The 26,908-nt window shown below is 37.1% G+C and overlaps 2 protein-coding genes across 2 annotated transcripts in view; both read right to left on the bottom strand.

Moving 5' to 3' along the window:
• Window positions 1-2,953: 2,953 nt before the first annotated feature.
• Window positions 2,954-15,989, bottom strand: LOC139935283 (probable D-lactate dehydrogenase, mitochondrial). The gene is made up of 13 exons (XM_071929797.1): window positions 15,725-15,989; window positions 14,743-14,936; window positions 14,182-14,291; window positions 12,352-12,493; window positions 10,564-10,705; window positions 9,754-9,913; window positions 9,101-9,206; window positions 8,623-8,716; window positions 7,504-7,632; window positions 6,018-6,145; window positions 5,298-5,388; window positions 4,431-4,542; window positions 2,954-3,165 (listed from the first exon to the last, which is right to left on the bottom strand). Exons 2-13 carry the CDS (start codon window positions 14,872-14,874, stop codon window positions 2,994-2,996), a joined length of 1,518 nt encoding a protein of 505 aa, XP_071785898.1. The 5' UTR covers window positions 14,875-14,936; window positions 15,725-15,989; the 3' UTR covers window positions 2,954-2,993.
• Window positions 15,990-19,117: 3,128 nt separating this feature from the next.
• LOC139934659 (probable RNA polymerase II nuclear localization protein SLC7A6OS) overlaps window positions 19,118-26,908 on the bottom strand; it is a 53,980-nt gene continuing 46,189 nt past the window's right edge. Inside the window, exon 4 of the mRNA XM_071928989.1 lies at window positions 19,118-26,497. Coding sequence (XP_071785090.1) covers window positions 26,346-26,497 — 152 coding nt within the window. The 3' untranslated portion in view covers window positions 19,118-26,345. The remainder of the gene's footprint in view (window positions 26,498-26,908) is intronic.

The following is a 26,908-nucleotide window of genomic DNA, read 5'->3' as shown; positions in this document are numbered from 1 at the left end:
CTTTTCAAATTGTGTTTAAGTCCACCGTCTATGTAATTGGGCGGAATGTACATTGACAATGGCGTCAGAATAACTGTGGTTAATTAACCACAAGATAGTAAACCAAATTTACCCAGCTCCAAAATTTGATACGCCCACTATATTAGTCTTGAAAGTTCTGGATTACAAATTAAATGTTTTGTTTTAACGAAGGGTATAAATTCTTTTCAAGATATGGTTTTGTATTTCACAGTGATGATTTTTTGACATATTAAAAAGTGCAAAAAAATACAAAATAAAAATTTTTGCCTTTTTGTTTGCGGGTCATTTTTTGACGTTTTGTTAAATGTTTTTCACTTTTTATAAATTATTTTTTTAATCATGTGAAGCTATGAAATTGACATATTATCAATTAACATATCTAAATTATGCTAATATTGCAGAATTCGTTCGAGTAAAACAGATCTTCACCTTCAGATTTGAGCAAAATGCAACACTTTGTCACCTCCCTGTACTGTATGTGTTCTATTATCCGAATACGCGGCTGGCTGGCTATTTCGGAAATACGCTGCTCGAGTCTCGTACCCTGACCATCACTATAAACCCTACGCCAATCTCATTGAACCATAGGAACCATACTATACCGTCCAGAGTATAGTCTGGCCCGATCTAAAACATTACGGATACGGGGATCAAGTGGACAGGGAGTCATACTATATCCCACAATTCCGTTTTCGCACATATATTATAAGAACGAACATCGCACATGTATATTAAATTATCGCATATGTATACCGTCACAAAACATCACATACAAATGATCGCATATAATATACTACAAAATTATCAAACATATATTAAAAATTATCGCATATATATTGCAAATTATCGCACATATATTGCAAATTATTGCACATATATTACAATTTATCGCACATATATTACAATTTATCGCACATATATTACAATTTATCGCACATATATTACAATTTATCGCACATATATTACAATTTATCGCACATATATTACAATTTATCGCACATATATTACAATTTATTGCATATATATTACATTTATTGCACATATATTACATTTATTGCATATATATTACATTTATTGCATATATTACATTTATTGCATACATCAAATGAATATCGCACATATGTGACAATTATCGCATATATATGAGAAACATCGCACATATATTGTACATTATCGAATAATGCAACGTTTGACACGCCATATATTAATCACTCCTCAAAATTGATTCTTGGCTCACAATAATTTGTCGATCGCAACTTTATGTGGATGACAAAACTCACCGACATACACCTTGCTCTATATGCATACACCAATTCAATAACATCATAATTAATGACCACAAAGCCAACTCTATACAATGTATAAATCATTCTAATTAAACTTTATTTCCAATAAACATTAAATTAAAAGTATCAAAATAATATTTTAAAAGGCTCTAGTTTATTCACCACCATAATACAAATTTCACACTGGCATCATCGACTATTAATTATAATTTAATTTGAGTGTCATATATCTTTGATAATAATTAAAATATTTGGTAGTGTAGTACACCGTATTAATCAAATAACAAAAATCATAGAACTGATGTGGGGAATTATTTAAGATAAAAATATAATAATTTTTATAAGCAGAATAAAAAAAATGTGTTATTAAGGATTACACATTATTTAAACTGCAATTCTTTAAATTTTTACAAATGTATTTTATACTGCATACACCATTACAAAATTTGTACTCACTTGAATTTGTATTAGAAATAAAATATATCATTGTGTTTCCAAAACAAAAGTTCACACATTTACAAATAATTTACAGGGTTTACAGAAGGTAATGGTGAAAGACTTCTCTTGAAATATTAGTCCATGAACTGCTTTACTTTTAGAGAAAACAGCAAAACAATATCAATTCTCGATAGCGAGAATTACGGATTTATTTTAAACACATGTCATGACACAGCGAAACGTGCGGAAACAAGAGTGGGTTTTCCCGTTATTTTCTCCCAACTCCGATGACCGATTGAGCCTAAATTTTCACAGGTTTGTTATTTTGTATATAAGTTGTGATACACGAAGTGTGGGACTTGGACAAATACTGTTTACCGAAAGTGTATAATGGCTTTAAATGCAAAAATCACTATTTGCACACGAGTGACTCCACAGGTATCAATGGGATAATTTATAAAAAATGGATTTGGCACTTTAAGTTATTTAAATATACTACCAGTATAGGTGGATTTTGCCACCCTATAAATATTCTTTATTACTTTTTACTTTTACTTATTATCAATGTGTAAACTATTATAATTAAGAAAATCATACTGCCTTATGTAAATTGAGTTAAAAAACACACAAACTTAAAAATAACCATAACATCAACGAGTTTAGTGAAAGGGAGTTTCAGCTAAAGCTATTTCAGAGCAAAATATTGTGGTCAAACTTTAACAAAGGTAAATATTATCAAGTAAATGTTCAAAGATCGATAATTTTGCACAAAAAACAAGCCCCCATAAAGTCCAGGGGCCAATTTCATAGAGCTGCTTAAGCACTCAAAATGCTTAAGCGTTAAGCATGAAAATAACTTGCTTATTTTATACATGTTACTGGCCAAAATTCCATGCAATATACATTGCTTTGGAAAGGTATTTAGCTGCCATTCACTTTGCATAACAATTGCTGAGTGGAATATTGTCCAGTAATGTAATAAGGGTTATGTTTGATATTTGCTTGATATTTGATTTTGTTTTGAAATTTGCATTTTCTGCTTAAGCAGCTCTATGAAATTGGGCCCAGGTTAGGTCAATGCTTTAAAGAGAGTCAGAAGGCACACAGAAAAAAGCATGCCATGGGGTAAACAATGAATACAGGGGGGGGGGGGGGGGGCAGGGGTTATATAAAATGACATACATGGTTCTTTTTGGGCAGCGGGGGGGGGGGGGGGGAACCCACATCATTTTCGGAAAAGTGAAATGTTCAGGTTGTAAAGATCTTCGTTGGGTTCATCAAGTTATCAGGATCTAACGCCGACTTGATCCGCCTCATGGTCTGAATGCCATCCTTGCCGATTTCCCGCACCAGGAGTTCCCGTTTGCCGAGTCCGATGCCATGCTCACCTGTGCAAGTTCCACCTATGTCAATGGCGCGTCTGTTTATTATAAAAAATAATAATAATAAGCTGCTATTTACAGAAAATTATTTCAGGGAAGACCCACTCAGTCAGGTAGGGACTGAAAATTGCAATCCACATAGTGTCCCCAGTCGGATTTGAAACAGGAACATTACAGATTAAAGATGCAATGTCAGATTTTTGCCCTAAACATTAAAAAATAGATTTTTTTGAATGAATGGTATTTCAAAGAGTATCACCCGCTCTAACAAAACAAAGTTGAACTTTTACTTTTAATGGTCAGGAACCATGACAAAAATTTAAACTGTTTCTTATAAAACACATAAGAATTGGTCACGTGATATATTGTCTGGATCCTGACAAAAACTAATTTTGAGCTCTTTATTTCACTGCTACTAATAATTGGCGAACTTTTTCGAGCAATGGCTCAAATGAAAGCTTGTAACTTTCTCGACCCCCATCAAAATAAATGTTTAGGTCAAATCGGCCAAAAGGCTGATAAAGCATCTCTAAGTAAGAAAAAAATTGTCTAAGATCACGGATTTACATAAAACTTACACGGTCTAATGATGATGACAGTAGAAAGCATCCCTTGAAATATTTCTGCATGAAATGTCATTTTTATGAGTAATAAATAAAACAAGTTTCCCGCTTGAAGTTTATCGCCTAGTGAATATTTTTTTAATTTTTAATTTTTTTTATTAATGTCATGCAAAATGTGACCCAGATGGCCAATTGATCTCAAACTTCTACAGGTTTGTCAGTTCATGTATACGGTGGATTACATAAAGTGCTTACACTGTCAGAAACTGTTTTGTTAGCAATAATCAATACTGTAACGTTCCTTTAAAGCCATTATAAACTTTCAGTACAGAAAAAAAATAGAAGTCCACAGATTTACAAATAATTTACAGGGTTTACAGCTGGTAATGGTGAAAGACTTCTCTTGAAATATTATTCCATGAAATGCTTTACTTTTGAGAAAACATTAAAACAATATCAATTCTTGCTAGCGAGAATTACGGATTTATTTTAAACACGTGTCATGACACGGCGAAACGTGGGAGAAACAAGGGTGGGTTTTCCATTATTTTCTCCCGACTCCGACGACCGATTGAGTCTAAATTTTCACAGGTTTGTTATTTTATATACAAGTTGTGGTACACGAAGTGTGGGCCTTGGACAACACTGTTTACTGTTAATGTCCAATGGCTTTAAAGAGTGGCATAGATTTCAGCAGGCTGAGAGGAATATTCAGGACTTGCAAAAAACAAAACATATACCTTCCCAAGCGATCACAAAAGTCTTTGACCGTTTTAACCTCCGCTTGGTCATCAGGTTGAATCGGAATACAAACATGGAAGTTCCCATCTCCAACATGGCCGACAATAGTCCCTATAAAATTATCACAAGATATTTATTACAACAACCGTGAATTCGTTCTGAATAAATGGGCAGTTGAAGCTACAATGTACAGCTGTTCACAAAAATCAACATTTTCACAAGCGTATACAAAGCGTACTCGTGGAGGAAGGGGGGTTAATGCTTTCATTTTCTGAAAAAAAAAATCAAACAAAAAAAATTCATGGCCTTTATGCACTGTTAAATAAGATCCGGGCATGAAGGATGTTGATCATAATCTACCTGAACCTAAAGAGAGGCTTTTAATTGGCTGAAAGTTCATCTGAATTTGCATACTGTTGAATAAGAAAAATATTGCATTGTTTGTTTAAATGATCTTCCCTTTATGGGAACTCGGCAAACTCCCAAAGGAGGATATAAACACCTGGCTTGCAACAGCCAATCGCTCTCTCACACAGACATCGGTTTATCCCCAATGATTATGCATTGCACAAATCAAGAAATTTTGTCATTCAGTAACTAGACGACAACTATTCTAGTCACATGAAACCATAGAGTAAGGACAGAGAACCAATGGTTAGCTTTGGGTTTCGAATCCACAACTTTTTTATTCAAAACCCACACGTCCTGCAGTCCAACCACCGAACCACAGTAACAATATTTACAGGGATAATGAACTACAGATCTATTGAATAGGAAAGTATCAATTATTCACAAAGGAGTCAAATAATGTGCAGCCATTTGAGAGCGGCTACTATCTACAACAAGCTACAATTGTCTTTGCTCACCGTATAGTCCTATATTCTGCAGATCTTGTTTTGTTTCAAGAATAATTTGAGGCAGCATGGAGATTGGAACACAAACATCAGTTGACAAAGCCTGAAAAAGAAGTGCAATGGTCGCATTCGATTAGCTTCCCCGGGTCTGCCCCCGGTCTGCCCCCGGTATGTTTGAATAGCTTTGACGTCGTTCCAGGGGCTCACCCAGGTCTACCCCCAGTGCCCCGCATGTGGAACGGGTCACTTGTGGCTTGCCTGAGGTGCATGACGTCACCGCGAGTGGGCGAGTGTGATCGTTTGATTAGCTCTTGTCAGAGGCTCACCCGAATGAGCACCGTGGGGTCGACATGGGGAAGCTATTCGAACAAACCTACTAACTATTAACAAATTACTAGCATAAAAACTTTCATGGTAATGGTAACGGCTCCCGCTGAAGTAACGTATTTTTTTAGAAGGAAGGAAGTAATTTTCCACGATTTTGATTTTTAGACCTAAGAATTAGATTTCGAGGTCTTGAAATCATGCATCTGAAAGCACACAAGGGTGTTTTTTCTTTCATTCTTGCAGCTTCAACGACCAATTGAGCTCAAATTTTCATAGGTTTGTTATTTTAAGCGTATGTTGAGATACACCAAGTGAGAAAGACTAATCTTTGACAATTACCAATAGTGTCCAGTGTCTTTAAACTCATTCCCTGCTAAATTCTGGTTTCTGAATTAAGGACCATACCTTCCGACCAGGTCGTTCAGCCATGGTTGCGTACAGGCAGTCGTGCCGAGCCTTCCACAGTTTATTTCTATCCTCCGCCCTATCGGCCCACTGGAATTCAGACCCGTTGTTTGCACTGACTATTTCCTCTAAAAATCCAAGGGTGGGTAAAAAAAAAAATTCTAACATCATCTTTAAGTGAACATTACAGAATCGATTTTTCGCTATCAAAATAGTTGCTGGCAGTGTAAAGCACTTTCTAAAAAATTTCTGCCTAGCAAAACTCAATAGGATACCAATCAAAAATGGTGAATTACACATGGTAATTTGGCTGGTAAACCTACTCTGGCATCTGGTTAGTACAATCTGGTTGTGCTCAGAGCAATTCTATGAAATGGACATCCGATCATAACCTTTTGTGGTTTGTTTCAAAGCCTATAAGCTCTTAAAAACATAGAAACTATCAGCAGAACAAACCGGCTCTTCTCAGAGCCACCTACCAACTCACAAAAGGGATTTTTACATGGTGTCACCAAACCTTACTTATATTAACATTGTGTTATCGCAAACCCTACACTCTTATTTACTAGCATCGTCAAAACTGTTTCTGCATGAATTTCTTTTTGAAATTTTATGCCAAGAGGTAACCCCGACTTTAATAGATGGAAATTTGCATCGGGGATAGTGAATATTAATTTTGGCTTTTCCCATAAAAACGGAATGTGTGTTAGCACTGTGTACTTGGTACTTTCGCAGGCTCTGTGAGAGAAGTCACAGACATCACTCGGTTGGGATTTGAACCCACAACTTTTGCAATTCTAGAGCACCACACACCGTTCCCTCATCTAGATGATGAATAGGCTTGGATGAGATGTAGATGCGTCTTACCAACAGTGCTAACACCCATCTGTGTATTTGGGTAAATATTAAAGTCACCTGGAAATAGATTTTTTTTTCTTTCAAACATAAGAGTATATGCTTACGAACAATAAAACAATTTTTTTAGTAATTGTTTGTCACGATTTATATGTTTAAAAAATATATAAAGTTGTTTGGGGGCTGACTCCGCCTACCCCTTTTGTGACGTCAATCGAGGCAGACTTTGCCTGCAATGCGTATAGTAAACACGTGCAAAGTACATGTAGGTCCAAGTCGTGAGTTGGTACGTTTCAAAAAGTGTTTTTCTGCATTCAGCAGCAATACACCTAGTCCACGTTTTTTGAAACGTACAAACTCACGACTTGGTCCGCACATGTACTTTGCAATTGTGTTTACTCTACGCATTACAGGCAAAGTCTGCCTCGAGTGACGTCACGAACAGCGCCCTCTCGGGTCGGGGTCTACTCTTAAACTGGTAAATAACATAAGAACTGATTTTTAAAAACCTTAGTTAACTGTTTATTCACATTCCACTCATCAAAACACATATATTAGTGGCAAAAGCTTTATTTTGAAAAAATACCACTTCCAGGTGACTTTAATAACCCTGACTTGTCAGTTCTCTTACCAACATACTGGACTTGTGACTTGACACTGTCTTCGGACCCATGGAACTCTAGGAAGAGCGTCGGGGCAACCTTGTGGTCGAGGTGGCTGAATTTATTACACGCCTCCATCATCACCTCATCAAGAAACTCTTGAAGATATAAGGGAAGGGGGAGAAATTGAATAGATAATAGCAATATTAAAGGCAGTGGACACTATTGGTAATTATTCAAAATAATTATTGGCATAAAACCTTTCTTGGTGACGAGTAATGTGGAGAGGATGATGGTATAAAACATTGTGAGAAACGGCTCCTTCTAAAGTGCCATAGTTTTCGCGAAAGAAGTAATTTTCCACGAATTTGATTTTGAGACCTCAGATTTAGAACTTGAGGTCTCGAAATCAACCATCTAAATGCACACAACTTCGTGTGACAAGGGTTATTTTTCTTTCATTATTATCTCGTAACTTTGATGACCGATTGAGCTCAAATTTTCACAGGTTTGTTATTTTATGCATATGTTGAGATACATCAACTGTGAATGCTAGTCTTTGACAATTACCAACAGTGTCCACTGTCTTTAATACAATATAGTAAGGATTGTGGTAACACTATAATGATACATGTAATCTCTAAATGAGTTGGGGCGGTTCTAAAAAGAACCGTTGGTTTCAACTCGATGTTCCGATGTTTTTTGCAGAAGACGATCAGAGCATACTGATCAAAACCTTGAGTTAAAACCAACAGTTCTTTTCAGAACCACCCCAACTCATTTAGAGATAGTCAAAACATGTACATGGTGTTATCACAAAACTTACTATACCGTATTTTCCACCATGCAAAGGAACAAATTGTGCTTAATAATAATAACATTCATATTAAAGCGCTTAAAGCCAGTGGACACTATTGATAATTGCCAAAGACCAGTCTTCACAGTCTTTAGTGTATCTCAACATATGCATAAAATAACAAACCTGTGAAAATTTGAGCTTGATAAGGAGGCAAATGATTGGATGATACTACATGTAGCTGTTCTTTGAGCGTGAAATTGTGTGCGTGAAAACGTGCGCATCAGTGTAGCTTTTTGTGTTATGCAAGGGGTCTATTACAAAAATGAGAGAAACTAAGGATAATGCTTACCGATGCGAGCCATTGGAACACCACATTGCATCACTTGGGTGACCGTGTCCACAGCTTCCTGTACGGAATCAAACGAGCAAACTGCAGCCACCATCTGAAGGGTTTTAATAATAGTAACAATACAAAATGTGCAGGTGAAATTCAATGTAATACCTGTGGTGGTTGGAGCGCTTGGCACCGTTCCGAGAGCACTCTCAGGAAACAGTTTCGCCGTGTCATGACATGTCGATGTCGAGAATTGACAATTGCTTTAATGTTTTCTAAAAAAATAAAGCATTTCATGGAATAACATTTCAAGAGAAGTCTTTTACCATTACCTTCTGTAAAGCCTGTAAGTTATTTGTAAATCTGTGATATTTTTTTTTTTTTTCTGTTCGGAAAGTGTATAATGGCTTTTAAACAAAAAATTAAGAAAATGTTTAAGAAATGGAAAGTTTACTTTTGTTGATGATTTTTTTAATCGTGAGGAAGCACTTACAGCTTCAGGTATCCCATGAAGCCTCAGTGTTGCCTTGGTGATGACACCCAGAGTTCCCTCTGACCCTACAAACAGACTCGTCAAGTTGTAGCCCGCAGCAGATTTCCTTCAACAAAAAGAAATGCCAAACGTACGAGCAAAGGGTATATCATCTTCCTCCAACACCAAGTCACAAGTCAACTTTTTTCAAGTCCAAGTGAAGTCACAAGTCATTGCTGAAAATTACAAGTCAATTCACAAATAAAAAAAATACGACTCAAGCCAGACTTGAAACCAAGTAGACAAAAGAAAAAATAACTTTCTCTTTCCTTAAAATATTACTTGCTGAGGTGCTGTAGTTTTTGAGAAATGAGTAAAGAGACGAAAATTATTTTAGAATGTAAAACGTATATCAGCCAGTTATTGTAAAAATACCAATTACCATAACTGATTGTACATTTTACATGCTAAAACTGAGACTAAAATATAGTAATATTTTAAGGGAAGCTTTCTGCTATCATTATCTTCAAACTGTTTAAGTTTAATGTAAATTAAATTTTTGGACATTGTGTGGTGTGTTTTAAAAAGTAGACCCAGAGCCTTTAATGAAATGGCAAACCAAAACCTTAATATTTGATAGAATAGAATAAGAATATTGCTTTGTTTTGATGTACTTTGCTCTTTGTCCCTTGCCTGCCGTGTCAATGATAGTTCCATCCGCCAGGACAACTTCAAGGTTTAAGACATTCTCTTTCATTGTACCGTAGCGCACTGCGTTGGTTCCTGACGCACTAGTGGCCGCCATACCACACAGAGATGCATTGGCCCCAGGATCTGACGAATGCAAACAGATAAAAGTAATCGACAAAAAAAAGAATGTGCCATGCAGGTTTTTCACATTGAAACCCAGGCCTGATACTTCACGGAGGCAACGGAGGCCATTGCCTCCCTGTTGCCATTGCCTTGGTGCCCTTGAAATGCTCTAGTAGAAATTTAAAATTTCCTTATAGGGTGCCCTTTGCCAAAGAGAAAATGCCTTGGTGCCCTTGCCTTTTCAAAAATGAAGCATACAGGCCTGGAAACCTCCCCGGTTTTTTCAGTTGTTAGATGTTAAATTTGCAACAGGGATAAAGAATATTCATTTTGGTTTCAACCATTATACACCGATAAGTAATAGCACTAGCAATAGTACTTTCCAAGCTCTTTGAAACACTCACAGTCATGTTACTTGGGTGGGATTCGAACCCACGACCCTTGCAATTCTAAAGCAGTGTTTTACCTACTAGACCAACGAGATTGCCCGGTAGCGAGAGGCAGTTTGGATTCTTTGTTTTAGCAGCGGGTACTGCAACAATTTAATTTCTCACTAAAATATTTGAACATGAGAAAGACTTGCTGTGTGCAGCCTTAATCAGACATCTGTAGGCACACAAATTTGTGTCCAGTGTCTTATCAACTGTCTTAAAAATGGGAGCCAACCTCACCTATGGGGAACCATAGACCAGCATCCCTGAGATGGTAGTTCAGGTCATGACGGGTCACCCCGGGCTCCACGGTAACATCAAAATCTTCCGGATGTAAAGACACGATCTGATCCAGATGATTCATGTCAATGCAAACCGACCCCTATACACATAAAAACAATAATAATATTGAAGTATTATAATATGGCACACTTATCTACCAAACAAGGTACTGAAGGCGCTCATGAGTATATATGTTGGGCTCTATCGGTCAATCTGCGCGATCAACCGATTGTTGCGCAATCGACCAATTGTTACGCGATCGGCCGATTGCTGCGCGACCAATAGATATTTCAATAGCCGTTGATCGCGCAGATTGACCGATCGCGCCCAACATATACACAACTTTCAGAAAGATAGGTTTTATTGCAGTGATGAATTCTGAGACCCAATTGTTTAGCACATTATAATAATAATCTTACATTATAAGGGTTCACAAGGTGCCACGGCGCATACAGCAGCCACAAGCAGTGTACTGGGATAAGAAAGAAAACATTCTCAGCAAAACAGCCAGTGTTGAAGCCTGATTTCATACAGTGGTCATTTTGTTGCATGCCGAATATGCCAAGCCTATTCTTTTGATGATTTCTCCTTTGCTGTCTCTCACATGGGAACCAATGTAATTGGTGTAGCTGTCAACCTTATTTAGCTGCATTAAGGCCTTCAATGAGCTCGAATCTTAAAGGCAGTGGACACTATTGGTTATTACTCAAAATAATTATTAGAACACAACCTCACTTGGTAACGAGTAATGGGGAGAGGTTGATAGTATAAAACATTGTGAGAAACGGCTCCCTCTGAAGTAACGTAGTTTTCGAGAAAGAAGTAATCTCCACAAATTTGATTTTGAGACCTCAGATTAAGAATTTGAATCAGATTAAAAATCAAGCATTGGAAAGCACACAACTTCGTGTGCCAATGGTGTTTTTCCTTTCATAGTAATCTCGCAACTCCGCCAACCAATAGAGCTCAAATTTTCACAGGTTTGTTGTTTTATGCATATGTTGAGATACACCAAGTGAGAAGACTGGTCTTTGACAATTACCATTAGTGTCCAGTGTCTTTAATAAACAAATGTAAGATGGTTTGAGGGTGGAAAGTCAACATCAGCTCCTACAAGGTGTTGGAAGTTGACATCTGACGTCAGGCTTTGAGGCTCTTCAATTATGACAGAAACCTACCTTGAGCCTACATCAGGATCCTTCCAAATGCACCTTTGACCTCACAGTCATTTCACATGGATATTCACAGTGAAACCCTTCATACATGTTTACATATTAAAAAACATTACATCCAAGATGTACATAACATCACGGAAAGTGCAGCTGACAAAAATCACCTTGGACCAATCAAAACACAGGTGGTATAAAGTCATTTCATTTTATCCAATGACATCATTGTATCCATACAATGACATCACTGGGTCTGTAAACCACCTCTGTCTTTACAATATAGTTATATATAAGAACTGGAGGGTGCACTGGCCTATATACGGGGCCTGGCACACGTGCATGCGGCCATTTTATAAGTTGACAAAACAGGCATTGCTTCGTGTTCAATAAATAAAACCTCCAAAGTGTACTTCATATTCAACGCACGTACAAAATGTAGTGTGTCTCCTTGCGATCTCGTTGCGTTTGTGCAAGCAGCATCACCAGCATGCGCCCTCTAGTTCTTATAACTCTATGGGTTTTTATTCTTTGTGGATAAAGACAGGGGACCAGTCTAAAAGAAACAGGTTCCACTGACCTTCATCCCTGTAACGCCCCCTTCCAGCCCGGTACCTGTGCCAAAGGGCACCATTGGTAGTTTGTGTTGACTGCATATCTTGGCAACCTCAGACACCTCTTGTGTAGTCCTTGGATAGACGACCACATCTGGTAATATCGTTCTTTACAAAAGACAAGTTTAAACAAAAACTCTAATTATAATGTAAATTTCTGATTATATATTTGATGCCCAAAGTCAAAACCATGCACTCATGCTGTAGTATACCAGTAGCGTTATATTTACTTTGTTTAACCATGGTTTGACCTTTGTGTATTTATCTACAGAATCAGTTATTATTTCTTTATTCTTCAATGTAGTGCTGTTTATTCTGTTTTGTTTTTGTACTGTTGATATAACAGGGCACATTCATCACAGGCCTCAGCTTTTAGGATTATGTCTCCAAGTGCAAATGTGGAAATAAATTGTTTGATTGATTGATTGATACTAAGGGAATCAATGTGTGGTGAAGAGGTTTTCAACTAGTGGTTTAATCCCAACGATGTCTGGTTCTTGATAATTTTACCGAGATGAAGTCGAAGTAAATTATCAAGAACCAGGCCTCGGCCGGTTTAAACCACCAGTTGAAAACCAAGTCAACACACTTTGATTCCCATTCATAAATACCTTTACGGTAAAAAAAACATTCAACACTTTTGGTCAAAATAAATGCACTTTTTACTGGTCATATACAAAGGTTTATACACACCCACGTGACGCGCTATACACCAATAGGAATAGCGAAACTGTCTGAGGTATATATGAATATAAAATTAACGTTGGCAAGGCCATCTTCTACAAACCTCAGTGAATCTGACAGCCTCATACTCTATTCATTTTGTTTTACATAGTTTAAAGGGAAGGTACACGTTTGGTAATTACTCAAAACAAATATGAACTTTAAAACTGACTTGGTGACAAGCATTGGAGAGCTGTTGATAGAATAAAACATTGTGGGAAATGACTCCCTCTGAAGTAATGTAGTTTTTGAGAAATAATTTCTCACTAAAATAATAAAAGAATTCTAGCTAGAAGTCAATTATTTTTATCTGAAAGTGCACAAATTCGTCCAACAAGGGTGTTTTTTCTGTCATCATTTTCTCGCAACTTCGATGACCAATTGAGCCCAAATTTTCACAGGCTTGTTATTTTATGGTTATGATGGGATACAACAAGTGAGAAGACATGTCTTGGACATTTACCAAACGTGTACCTTCCCTTTAGCCGCTTTCCCTCCATCCTCTGTGCTGATTATTTTGCTTAATCTATGTAATATTTTGTAAGCGCTATATCTTGAGAAGAGTCATATAAAATCAATGTTGACTTGAATGCGCCGTATTTTTGACCACGTGAGGATGCTCTCAAAATATGCATCACTTCTGAGGGTATATTCATTCATACCCCAAATAAGTTTTAAATACTGGAGCACATTACCACTATACAGACAATATGCATCAACGACAATAAGACTTTTAAATGAGCTGTTATAATCAACCTATAGGCCTAAAGCAAATTGAAACTACGGCGCAACAAAAGTGACAGATTGCAATTGAAACTGTGTGGAACGAACCGCGTTATACTCCCTGGCGTGATAAAATCACTAGAGATGGGTTGCAATCCGCGTCATCGACCGCCATCTTTGATGTTGCACAATGGAAAAGTCCATGCGTGTACGCTCTACGAGCGACTCTCAGCCAATGGTAGCTCTTCACGCGTGCACAATTCATCAAATATGACGGTCGATGACGCCTATTGCAATCCGTCTATTGAGAAAGCCCTCAAGCAGTCAAAAATAAAAAATAATATACTTACTTGTGGTATGACTCATCGTGTCCATGCTGCTCACAGACGGCTTCTGCTACGGACACATTCTCATCACCGAGGGTGTTCTGGAAATCTTTGACAACTGAGGATGGCACGGCCTGCAGTTTGGAGAAACTCAATAAAATGTCGAAGATATAATATTTGATAAAGAATCAAACTGGGCTCAATTTCATTCAGCTGTTGTTAAGCAGAAAATACTGCTTAGCAAATTTATCTGCTATTGGCACTATTGTGTTATATAACGCAAGTAAAAGAACCCAGTGCACTTATCGAATAGAGAAGGGGTTCGCCCCGGTGTTCCTGGTCCAATCGGTAGCAAATTGCGCCACAGCACCTTGTAAAGCATTACATGGTACTATCAGAATTAGGTCTCATAATTCAAACATAGCCCCACATCTGGCAGCAAATACTGTATTTTACAGCGCCAGGGGCGTCACTGGGTGACGGACATGTGCGCTATAATAAGATGCCACAATTATTATTATTATTATTATTATTATTATTATTATTATTGATGGGGTTATATATTAACCACAAACATCATACTACCTGGTGAGAGACTGCACTGGTTGCCAGCAGTCTCCTGGTCCAACAAATACCTGTACACGATACTGGTGCCCTGCCCCCTCTGCTGGGGGCAACAGAACAAAGTTTACTCAGGAGTCTTGAAGATGAAATCATATTTCAGGTTGACTTTAGGTCATGTAAATAATACAGGGTCGCTCCCCGCTTTCAAAACAGTTCTATCAGATAACAGCAGATAAAATAAATATTAAGAATAACATTTTACACATAAAAACACAAACTGTTAGAAAAAGGGATAGATTAAATTTACAATTATGAAGTAATTTTCTACTTCCATGGTTTAAAGGCAGTGGACACTATTAGTAATTACTCAAAATAACAATTAGCATAAAACCTTAGTTAATTGTTAACGAGTAATGTGGCGCTGTTGAATGATAGTATAATACATTGTGAGAAGCGGCTCCCTCTGAAGTAACATAGTTTTTTAGAAAGAAGTTATTTTCCATGAATTTGATTTAGAGACTTCAGAATTAGATTTTGAAGTATCGAAATCAAGCATCCAAAAGCCTATAGTTGCGATAACAAAAACCATCCTTGGGTCTTGGAGGAGGGTTACGTTATCGCAACTACTGACAGCACACAAACTTCGTGTGACAAGGGTATTTTTTCTTTCACTATTATCTCGCAACTTCGACAACCATTTGAGCTCACATTTTCACAGGTTTATTATTTTATGCATAATGTTGAGATACAAGTAAGACTGGTTTTTGACAATTACCCTACACTGTTGCATGTAACCAACACTTGTTGGCAACATTGTAGTGTCCATTGTTTTATTATAGCCAGCCAGGATATGAATAATCTACAACTGTATTTACTTGTAAATTGTAAGTTGTATACACACCGAACAGATCAAAGTAAGGCCTTTTTGTATTATTCATAATATTATGTCTATGAACAATATTGATGAACTTGACTGGCTGACTGGCTGAAGTTTAAAACATACCTTTTTTGTGGTGCTCTCGCGCTCTGTGTCACTATCACTGTCAGTGTGTGGTCGTTGGGGATCCACTGTGACTGTCTGTGGCTGTGCAGTTTTGACGATGACTTTTGTGAGGTAATTTTGTTTTCTTTACATAGGTGATCGTACGATTCCCTCAAAGTTGGCGACCACAGTGTCGATAACACTCAAATGCATTATAATGATCTGCCCCACTCGACTCATGCACTAACCTTCAGCACTTTTATTTGGATATTATTTATGAACTGTGCATGAACTCCAATGTTTGACCCCAATGCATTCTCTGTTTACATTTTTATTGCAAACTAGTGAGGGCGGTATTTATGTTTAACGGTAAACCACTTTTGGTGCCTTTTAGTGTCACACAGAGCCCGAGTTTTTGTCCAACCCAGGTTGGAAAACTATGGAAAGCTATAAATGCAAATCAAAAATAGATCGCTACTCTTTGTAACAAATGCTACAAAAATATTCAAATAATATTGTGTTTATTTTGTTGAAAACAATACAACTAATTATGGGATGTATTTTTTTTTTAATTGAAAGTTTTACAGAAATCGAAATCGTTAAAACATCTGTTATTACGATTGAATGTTTTACAAACATTCGGCCGTCCATGCCGCCAACCCATGTGGTTTATTTTATCAACAGAAACGGTCTAAAGCTAGACCCAGTAACTGGGGCGCTGTACTCCTTTTCAACAATTTTTGACTTTATCTGTCGTCCGACAGATAAAGTCAAAAATTGTTGAAAAGGAGTACAGCGCCCCAGTTACTGGGTCTAGTCTAAAGCGAGCAATGCGATCAAATCGTTCTCAGTCCCAATCTACAGACACCTTTTTCTCTCAGCATTTTGGATGTTTAAATAAATTAATGACAGTGTCCTTTCGCACCTGTGTGTGGCAGGAGAAGGAGTTTCCAGCTAGCCATCAACCAATCAGCAATGGCGTAGTGATCGAGAGATAGATGATTGGTCATATAAGTTAGATGTTAGATGTGTCAGCCAATGAGTGCACAGTATTTGCATGAGCGGTCGCTGCATTTTGGAGGGAGTTTCTTATCGTCACTTTGTCACGGCTTGTGCAACTTTTTGACCCACCACATCCCCTACTGTAACTTGCCTTAGAAGGCCAGGGTTTTTTTTCCCCCAGAAAATGACAGAAAAATATTTAAGGTCTTCAAAATTAATTTGTAGGGTTAATTGTATCACGTAATTTCTATAGTGGTAATGGGCTAGGTCATGTTCTTTCGATAGTGCCATCCCTTTTTCGGTCGGGCTATTATCTTACCTGGGGAAGTTTGATGAGGTGTTCCACTAGGACTGGGATACACTTCTCTCCTTTTTCGGGTGTAATTAATGGTAAAGTTAGATTTAGGGTGCCTGGCGGTTTCGTCGGCGGGGCCATTCCCCCCTCCCCCTAGTTTAGGACTTTTTTAAAAATAACTTTACGAAACAGAATTCACGAAAGAGAATCAATGCATTGCAGTCTTTTAAAGCCTTAGATTGTAACTTAATCAGCCCACTCTTGTAACTTAAGCAAACATTACACGAAACATCTAATAAATGCATGACAAGAATTTTCCAATTAGTCAAAATGTCTGTTATTCACTCCGACTAACTTTCTGCACAAATTTACTTTAATTTTTAACAACTTTACGATCTGTATACTATAGTATTGAGACCGAAATTTTAAAATACAATCTCAGGGGTGAGTGCAGAACCCTTTTTTCCAATTTGAGCCCCAAATTAAAATAAACGTAGGGGGTAAGCCTAAGTCCAGCATTTTTAGTGGTGCCAACATTTTAAAGATGCTATGTCAGATTTTTGGCCCCAATATGAGTGAATGGTATTTCAAAGAGTATCACCCGCTCTAACGAATTAACGAAAGAGAAGCAATGAAGTCTTTTTAAAGCCTTATTTTGATCACCACGCTGGTTTCGACCAGACTCTGAGTCCCCGAATGCCTGGTCTTCACTCCGACTAACTTTCTGCACAATTAATTTACTTTTATTGTTACGCAAGGTGGATAGGCCACTGTGGTCACTTTGGTAAAAAGGGCGTGGTTTTTCTTGGTGTGGTCACTTTGGTAAAAAGGGCGCGATTGTTCTTTGTGTGGTCACTTTGGTAAAAAGGGCATGGTTGTTCTTGGTGTGGTCACTTTGGTAAAAAGGGCGTGGTGTTCTTGGTGTGGTCACTTTGGTAAAAAGGGCGCGATTGTTCTTGGTGTGGTCACTTTGGTAAAAAGGGCGCGATTGTTCTTAGTGTGGTCACTTTGGTAAAAAGGGCATGGTTGTTCTTGGTGTGGTCACTTTGGTAAAAGGGCGTGATTGTTCTTGGTGTGGTCACTTTGGTAAAAAGGGTGTGGTTGTTCTTGGTGTGGTCACTTTGGTAAAAAGGGCGTGATTGTTCTTGGTGTGGTCACTTTGGTAAAAGGGCGTGATTGTTCTTGGTGTGGTCACTTTGGTAAAAAGGGCGTGATTGTTCTTGGTGTGGTCACTTTGTTAAAAAGGGTGCGATTGTTCTTTGTGTGGTCACTTTGGTAAAAAGGGCGTGGTTGTTCTTGGTGTGGTCACTTTGGTAAAAAGGGCGTGATTATTCTTGGTGTGGTCACTTTGGTAACAAGGGCGTGGTTGTTCTTGGTGTGGTTCTTTGGTAAAAAGAGCGTGGTTGTTCGTGGTGTGGTCACTTTGGTAAAAAGGGCAGGATTGTTCTTGTTGTGGTCACTTTGGTAAAAAGGGCGGGCGTGGTTGTTCTTGGTGTGGTCACTTTGATAAAAAGGGCGCGATTGTTCTTTGTGTGGTCACTTTGGTTAAAAGGGAGTGGTTGTTATTGGTGTGGTCACTTTGGTAAAAAGGGCATGGTTGTTCTTGGTGTGGTCACTTTGGTTAAAAGGGCGTGATTGTTCTTGGTGTGGTCACTTTGGTAAAAAGGGTGTGATTGTTCTTGGTGTGGTCACTTTGGTAAAAGGACGTGATAGTCCTTGGAAGTGTGGCAACTTTGGGAAAGAGCGTGGTAGTCCTTGGTGTGGTTACTTTTGATGTTAATGTCCTTGGTGTGGCCACTGCGGTAAGAGCATGGTAGTCCGAAAATCAAAGTTTTAGGGCGTCATGTCTCCATGTTATAAAAGGGACTTTTCGTTTTCGACGACGGATGGTTCTGCGACGGTAAAGATGACATTTGGCGTCATCTGCGCATGCGTCGGCTTTGAGGACAGTCGTCCCTCAATTTCTACGACAGTACTTGGGATGAATCTTCTTTGTGCTGAAAACGACAACGCTTAGCTGAACAACCAGCGCAGAACCATCCGTCGTCGAAAACGAAAAGTCCCTAAAGACATGACAGACAACAACAAAAACACAACATTAAAATGAAACCATCCACTTCAATTAAGAAAGACACAATCTTTAATCGATTTTTTTTTCTTTGAAAAAAAAAGTCCTTTACAAAAAAGTACCATCGTTGGAATTTATAGAACTTCCCTTTTAACCACACCAATCCTTTCAATAAAATAAATACAATAAAATAAAATAGTATTAGAAAAATGTCTTTTAACAAAACAGTACCATTCACTTATCAGCCATATACCGTATACAGTCTCAACACATTAACAAAAATTAAGCCAATAACGTTATGTGCCACAAACAAAGCTTGAATGAATAGTGGTCTTTTTTCTCTTTTCTTTTTACAAAATCTGGGTCAGTATGAATGGGAATCTGGAACTGCAATCTCTAAATCGGACAACAACAAAGCCTGTGACATTATAGACAATTTTAATTGTCAGTCCCCTTGCACATTCTACAGCGTGTGTCGTTATAGGTTTGCAGCTTGGGAAAGCGTGCCATAATGTCTAGTGTTTGTGCACCCATGCAAAATGTAAAATCTAGATCAGCATGGATGACGAGTTCTACATTGCACATGTAGTGGCAGCTATTCTTTTTTTTTTATTCCACCCCTTAGTACAGACTGTTCAATACTAGAATAAAGCATGTACCCCTTAGATTGCGCATGGCGTCATTGACTGCCGTCATGATGACAAATGAACATGTGGTGGCTAGCTCTAATAATATGATTAATTTGTTACCTCCCTTTTTTGTATATCTTTAGCACAGATTGTTCAATGCCAGATGGTGTTTAAAAACAAAATACAAATAGCATGTAGCCCATAGATTGCACATGACCGCCATTTTTTATGACTAACAATGGAAAAGTGCATGCGAGCCGCTGCGCACGACTCTCAGCCAATGATAGCCTTTCCATTGCAATGAGGCTATAGACCTTGATCATTGTGCAGTCATCTGGATATTCTCCCCTTACAACCATTGTGACCAAACCGAGGCTGAAAGGAAAAATAGTCTGGTTCCTTTTTATACAACGAGTATTAACATTCAATACTGCTATTGTATAAAGGGAACATGACCAATATGGTGGCAGAATGATAATCAATGTAACCAAACGGAGGCTGAAAGGAGAAATAGTCTGGTTCCTTTTTATACAATGAATATTAACATTCAATACTGCTATTGTATAAAGGGAACATGACCAATATGGTGGCAGAATGATAATCAATATAACCAAACGGAGGCTGAAAGGAAAAATAGTCTGGTTCCTTTTTATACAATGAATATTAACATTCAATACTGCTTTTGCATAAAGGGAACATGACCAATATGGTGGCAGAATAACGGTATATAGAGAGGCTGCTAAACAATCTCATAAGTCAGAATGGTAGGAACATTCTAATTGGATAGAGTTATTATTATTTATTGAAATAACACAAAATATACTTAATATGTCCAATCTTGTAAGATGCTGAAAATAGTAATTGCATCTCTTTGCTTATTTTCTGGGTTTTAAATCTAGATCAAAACTAAAATCATTTTAACTCTGTTCAATAAAGATATTAAATTAATTTCTGAATACCATGTAGTTTACCTAAAATATGTTAACAATGTAATCAACAAAAACTTTAACAAAATTCCAATGTAGTATTAGCATCATTCTTTCACGAATCTCTCCTTGAAAAAAATTAAAAACAAAAAATTGGAAAGAATACTGAAAAAACAAATACACAAGATTAAATAATACAAAATAAAAAACAAAAACTTCAAGGCAAGACTTCAATATGTACATGCTTTAAGGTGGATTGGCTACACTTTGACATTCAGTGATCAAAATACTGTACAAAATTATACTCCAGTCGTAATTAACTAATTATTTTTTAAGGAACAAAGATTACAACTGGCTAACAACCTATCACCTTGCATACACATCCAACATAATATGAAACTATATAATACAGCAAAAGCATTGAGCAAAGCAAACAAATTGGCTTTAAAAAAAATAATAACTGCATAAATAAATAGCACTTTTCTCAAAAGATATTTTTGAGTGTCTGTCATAAAATTACTTCAGCAGTTTTCATGCACCTTGTCCTTGCACAAATACAGCTTACTTTAATTACAAAACAAAAACAGCTGGAATGAAATGCATCAAATTTTAGCTATTTTACATTATTTTTCCTTATGTCAATATTTTGTTATAATTATTAAAAAGTCCCAACAGAACACATATTTACTGGAAGTTTTGAAAACAAGACTGGTGAGCATGAAGACCGTCTAAGCACAAAAAGTTATGCTTAGCATCAGCTAGAAAACCATAAAGTATACACTATTGTAAGTGGTTCACTACTGATGTTTTGTTGGGCAAGGACATTTGCTAAACATAATATTCTGCTCATCATTTTTGAAATTGGACCCAGGGCTGCAAATAAATTTTCTAACCAATTAATAATATTGAAGAGAAAGTTAAAAGCCTCAACTCGTTTCAGCCTTCAAGTGTTCCTCAATTGTCTGTCAAATTAATGATGACAATAGAAAAACAAAATCATTTGAAACCTTGAGTAAAAGTCACTTAAGAAAAACCTATTTAGAACCAAAGAGTTTGTTACGTAAAGAAACAAATGTATTAAAAACAGACCTATTATCATAATCATATTTTGATGTTGACAATTCTGTTAATAAAGGGATGTAATTTTTGTTTTGCTTCAAAGAGACAAAGATTAAAATTGAGAGATGACTGAAAAGATGACTGAAAAGACTTCCTTTGAAAACTTGAGGAAATAAGCAACAATATGAAACCAAATGATTGTTATCCTCAAGAAATTGATGTTTAATTCAATTCAGATATTTGTCTGAACAAAACTTCAACATTCATGTTAAAAGAATTAAGTTAATTTTAAAACCCACATGGTGTGGCACAAGTCTGTATCCGGCTTGCATTTATTCATAGGCAGCGCACAAATGGCTGCCATTTCAAACAATGGCAGTCTAAGAATAGATTGTATAAACTCTGAACTTTTTTTTGCACAGAACTGGTTATTTTCTGGGAGAAAAGGCTTACTAATTAATTATTGCAATATTGAAAAACAATTCTAGTTGTTTGATTTTCCTCCCCCACCCCATTTTGTATGTTTTGAAATGTCAATACTGACAAAACCCTCAAGTTGTATTGCACAAAATTATTTCTGTGATAAATTCATCTCACAGATGAGTTTGTACTTAGTTGTCAGAATGCTGCTTTTCAATGTGAAAGTGTAAGGTTCTGAACTGCTTTTGACCTTGACTTGACAAAGTAGTAAATGCAGAAAACCAGTCAAAGGTACTGCAAAGTCACTATGGATTTCTCGACCAGTCCTACTTGTATTCAATTTCTCCTGAAGACGATCAAAGCATACTGATCAAAATCGTTGACTTGTCAACCATCGGTTCTTTTCAGAACCACCACAAACAAACCACTAATCAAAAGAGATTAGCACATGGTGCTAACTCAAACCTCACCTGATTATACTCCCACCATGCAAAGTTTCAAACCCAAGTTATGCAATTCTTGTTATGCTCTGCAAATTTATGAGCTTAGCGAGTTAGTAATGTGACAGACTTTACTCAAACTTTAATTCCTCAACTAATTTGAAGGGACAGAGAACAATCCCAGAGAGTTTTCAGTCAAAGATGTCGTTTTAGAGATGAAAAAATCAATTAATATCAATGCCTTGCTTCTGTTAACCAAAGAAACAGCTCAACTCAATTTTAAATTATGGACTCAATAAAAGAGGCCAATCCGCTTAACATTCAAAGTTTTGCTCCACCAACTGATTTACAGATTGCCCAACACTGTGAATTAGAAATTCATTCACCATTTCCTTAAAAAAATTGTTTGGTAGGAGAATTTAAGCCTTGAAACTCTCCCATTTTGTGACTACACAATACCTGGTTGATATGACAGTTAATTAACTACATTCACATAACCATTACCTCAAGAATTTCAATACAAATCTAGTACCATTACATGTTTATCATGCAGTTTCTACACTTTTTGTACAGTCATGCAGAAAAATAGTGTTTCTTTAAAAAGTTGTACACACTTCGATATGACGTTTTAACAAAATAAAGTGGACTTTCTCAAGTTCTTGCATCACTTTTTCAATTTTGGAATAACACTAAACATTATTATTGGCTTGATAAACAGAGTACTGTCTTCACAGTATCAGATGTAGACTTGTGGACAAGTCGTTAATGGCCTCCAGCGGTGAGATAGTCGAGGTGTGGCGGTGCTCTCATGCAAACTGCTGGTTGCCGACTTCTACTCCCCATAAACTGGGACTGTAGTCGTGAGAGCAGTAGTCTCGCGGGGCAAGCAGTCTTGCGAGAATACCGCAGGAATTGCTAAGATATTGGGAATAGCATCGCCATTATCACTGCGACAGACATTTAATGACGTGTCCACAAGTCTATATTCGATGTTGAAACAGCTGTTAAAAGTACTGAATAGTAAAGATGTTAATTATCACAAATATTATGATCACTTTTTGATGTATACTTGTAAATCGTCAAACCTTTATTACATACTATTTTATAAGGTATACGTTTGGTAATCAGTTTTAAAATTAATGGCAGTACAAACTAACTTGGTACGTACAGTAGCTTTTTGATAGTACAAAGGATTTTGAGAAAAATTTGGAAAAAGATACACATTTTTATCCTCCAAATTTTGAGTCTCAGAAATCTTACTGTGAGATACGTTCTCAGCTTGTGTAATCCAATCATCGATTATTCTTACTCTGGATTTTTGGAGATATTTGGCTGCCACCTTTTAAAAGAAAACTTTCACAGTGGGTTCCAATTACCAATCATGTACAATCCCTTGTAAGGCAGTGGACACTATTGGTACTTACTCAAAATAACTGTTAGCATAAAACCTTTCTTGGTGACGAGTAATGGGGAGAGATTGATAGTATAAAACATTGTGAGAAACGGCTCACTCTGAAGTGAAGTAGCTTTCGAGAAAGAAGTAATTTTCCACAAATTTGATTTCAAGACATCAGATTTAGAATTTGAAGTCTCGAAATCAAGTATCTAAAAGCACACAACTTTGTGTGAGAAGGGTGTTTTTTCCTTTCATTATTTTGCAAGTTCGATGACCGATTGAGCTCAAATTTTCACAGGTTTGTTATTTTATTCTTATGTTGAGATACACCAACATGTGAAGGCTAGTCTTTGACAATTACCAATAGCGTCCACTTCCTTTAAAGTAAGATACATGTACCTTATAAATTCCAACAGTATTTGATCACCCTCCCCTCACATCCCAAAAAACACTAGGTAAAAGGAAAATTGTAACTTTTCTGAATTGATAAACATATCAATGCTTGAAAAATACACCACTCACTTCTCAACAGACGACTTGAATAGAGTTCCTTCCTTAAATTTATACGCATCTCTTATCAACATACCAAAAGGGGGAAAGAAATTGTATAGATTTCTCTTTGGTACGCTCCTGGAATAACCCTCTAGGCCAGTCAGCAGTCAATTGCTCAGCACACTTCAACCATTATCCAAGACTTGCAGGTGAGTGTTTCAGGAAATGAAGTGGCGCTGGGAGTCACTTTAGCGAGACGCCTTATCAGAAATGTTTAGGTTCTAAATTAGGGGTTCCTTTTTTCTTTTTCTTTTTGCATCAGTAGTGCGAGTCCCTAGTTCTGATTGTCACAAGCCTTAAGGGGCAGTTTAACAAACAGAATTACTCAGGCCTAATTATGATCTTGGAGTATGGGCCAATGAACCGATGAAAGGTGTTAATACTAATGAGCTGTCGATCAGGCTGGTACAATTGAATTAAGACCGGGTTGACATCAAATGACTCAAATCTTTCTTTGATGTTTTCTGAATATAAAAACCTACGTATAGTATGCAGTTAACAAAAAATCTAACCACCCATCCATTTTTTTGTTTATAAGGAGACGCCATTTTGAGGATGAGGCCATACAAGATTGGAAAATACACCCAAGTTACAAACGTGAAGGAAACACGCCGGACACTTCTCCACAAATATAAACTACACTCTCTGCCCTCTCGTTGTCTAAGGATACTCACTAGTTACAAGAGAATGTTTTTTTTTATCAACTTTTCTATTTTAAAATGAAAGACAGAAACACTTTCAAGCCAAAGTATTTCAATCATCTCAACAATTACTTGATTTATTGACGATCTCCAAAATGGATCGGTAATTTCATAAATATACATGGTAACATTTCAGATGCGAGTATTTGTGCACATTATTATACAAATTGGAAGAATATACCAAGCTCATGAAATATTATTTTTGTATGCCTTATCTTGGTTGTTTATACTTGAGTACAATGTGTCGAGAGAAAAAGGGGTATGGGTTTTATGGTTATTAAGATATTCTTTTGTTTTGCATTATGTAGAATATATGATAGGAGGGGCGGATATAACCTTCTTTAAAAGTTCCGACCTGCATGACTAGTTTCATTAAGTCTTTCTTTCCTCTTAAAAATTCATCCTGCCAAGCAAAAATAAGAACTGGTAGTCACACAAAACATGGAAAGTGCTGACAAGATTTCTTTTGCTTAGCAGAATGTATGCACCTAATGTGTACCCTTCAACATATGTTAACATGGTGATATAGCCGTAGCCAATATTTTGGAAACTGCCTAGAACAAGAGTCACTATAAATATAAATATGAATAGTAAACTTGCGGGTACAACCATGGGTAAAAACTCTTTGGAGGGAGTGGTGGCTCTGAAAAAAGAGCCGGTTTGGTCTCGACGTTTCAAACAGTATACCCTGCTCTCCTGAAGACGAGCAGAGTATACTGTTCGAAACGTCAAGAGTTTTTACCCATGGTTGTAGCCGCAAGTTTACTGTTAATATTTATAGTTATAGTTGCTCTTATTCTCCACACCATGCAAACCTCCAACACCATTTGCCTAGAACAAATTTGGTCAGTTGCCCATTTATGGTGCGAAGGAAGAACTTTCTTTGCTTAGCAACTTTGTGTGCTAAGCAGCTTCATGAAATTGGGGTCTGTTAAGTCTACAGTTGGGGTGATTGTCTGGTAACAAAGATGGATAATGTACATAATCAGCAATACTCATAAGATGGACTATGTGAAAGAGTAATAATAGTCACTCATCATATACATATATTTCTCCACCAACTCACTAAATTATGTGTCTACATGTAGATTCCCACCCCTGTGCGTACTGTGTGTTTTTTAAGCATAAGTACCAGTGATCACTAGTGCCCCATCTCAAGAGAAGCAATCCAGATCATCGTCGTTGTAGTTGAGCATGTTGCGTCCCGGCCGCTTCTTGTAATCTGAATACTCCCCAAAGTCGTCATCACTAGACTGGTCCCCATAGCAGTAGTCATCAATCAGCTCATCAAAGAGGTCTGGATGCCCTGCGAAATGCGGGAAAGAAAGAAAAGTTATGAAAAAGATGGTTGCTCGCGACATGTGAAATGTGATTTTAACTTGCTTTCTTCTTCTTGTGCTTTTGCTGTGGTGCCCTTTGCACGGTTCCAATACAAAAACCTATATTTTCCCCCATGGAAGTGCCCCAGAGAGAAATTGCTGTGCTTCTTCAAGAGCAAAGTTCAAGTACTGCACCGGAATAATGTTATGTAAACAGCAATCTCCTTTAACAGTTGTACGCTGGCACTATGTCAGTTAAAGCCATTATACACTTTCGGAACAGAAAAATAAATAAAAGTTCACAGATTTACAAATAACGTACAGGGTTTACAGAAGGTAATGGTAAAAGACTTCTCTTGAAATATTATTCCATGAAATGCTTTACTTTTTGAGAAAAC

The sequence above is a fragment of the Asterias amurensis genome, chromosome 3 (assembly GCF_032118995.1).
Source record: "Asterias amurensis chromosome 3, ASM3211899v1".
NCBI lineage: Eukaryota > Metazoa > Echinodermata > Asteroidea > Forcipulatida > Asteriidae > Asterias > Asterias amurensis.
The sequence above is the reverse complement of the archived record's forward strand: the minus strand, read 5'-3'. Positions and strand labels throughout refer to the sequence as shown.

What these genes read in the sequence shown, in the direction of transcription:
- LOC139935283 (XM_071929797.1), bottom strand. Translation starts at nt 14,874, where the DNA reads ATGATTTCATCTTCAAGACTCCTGAGTAAACTTTGTTCTGTTGCCCCC. An exon ending in TGGTCTATGGTTCCCCATAG is followed by an intron (nt 9,914 to 10,563) that starts GTGAGGTTGGCT and finishes TGCATTCGTCAG; the next exon opens with ATCCTGGGGCCAATGCATCT. An exon ending in GTCACAAGTCCAGTATGTTG is followed by an intron (nt 6,146 to 7,503) that starts GTAAGAGAACTG and finishes TTGGATTTTTAG; the next exon opens with AGGAAATAGTCAGTGCAAAC.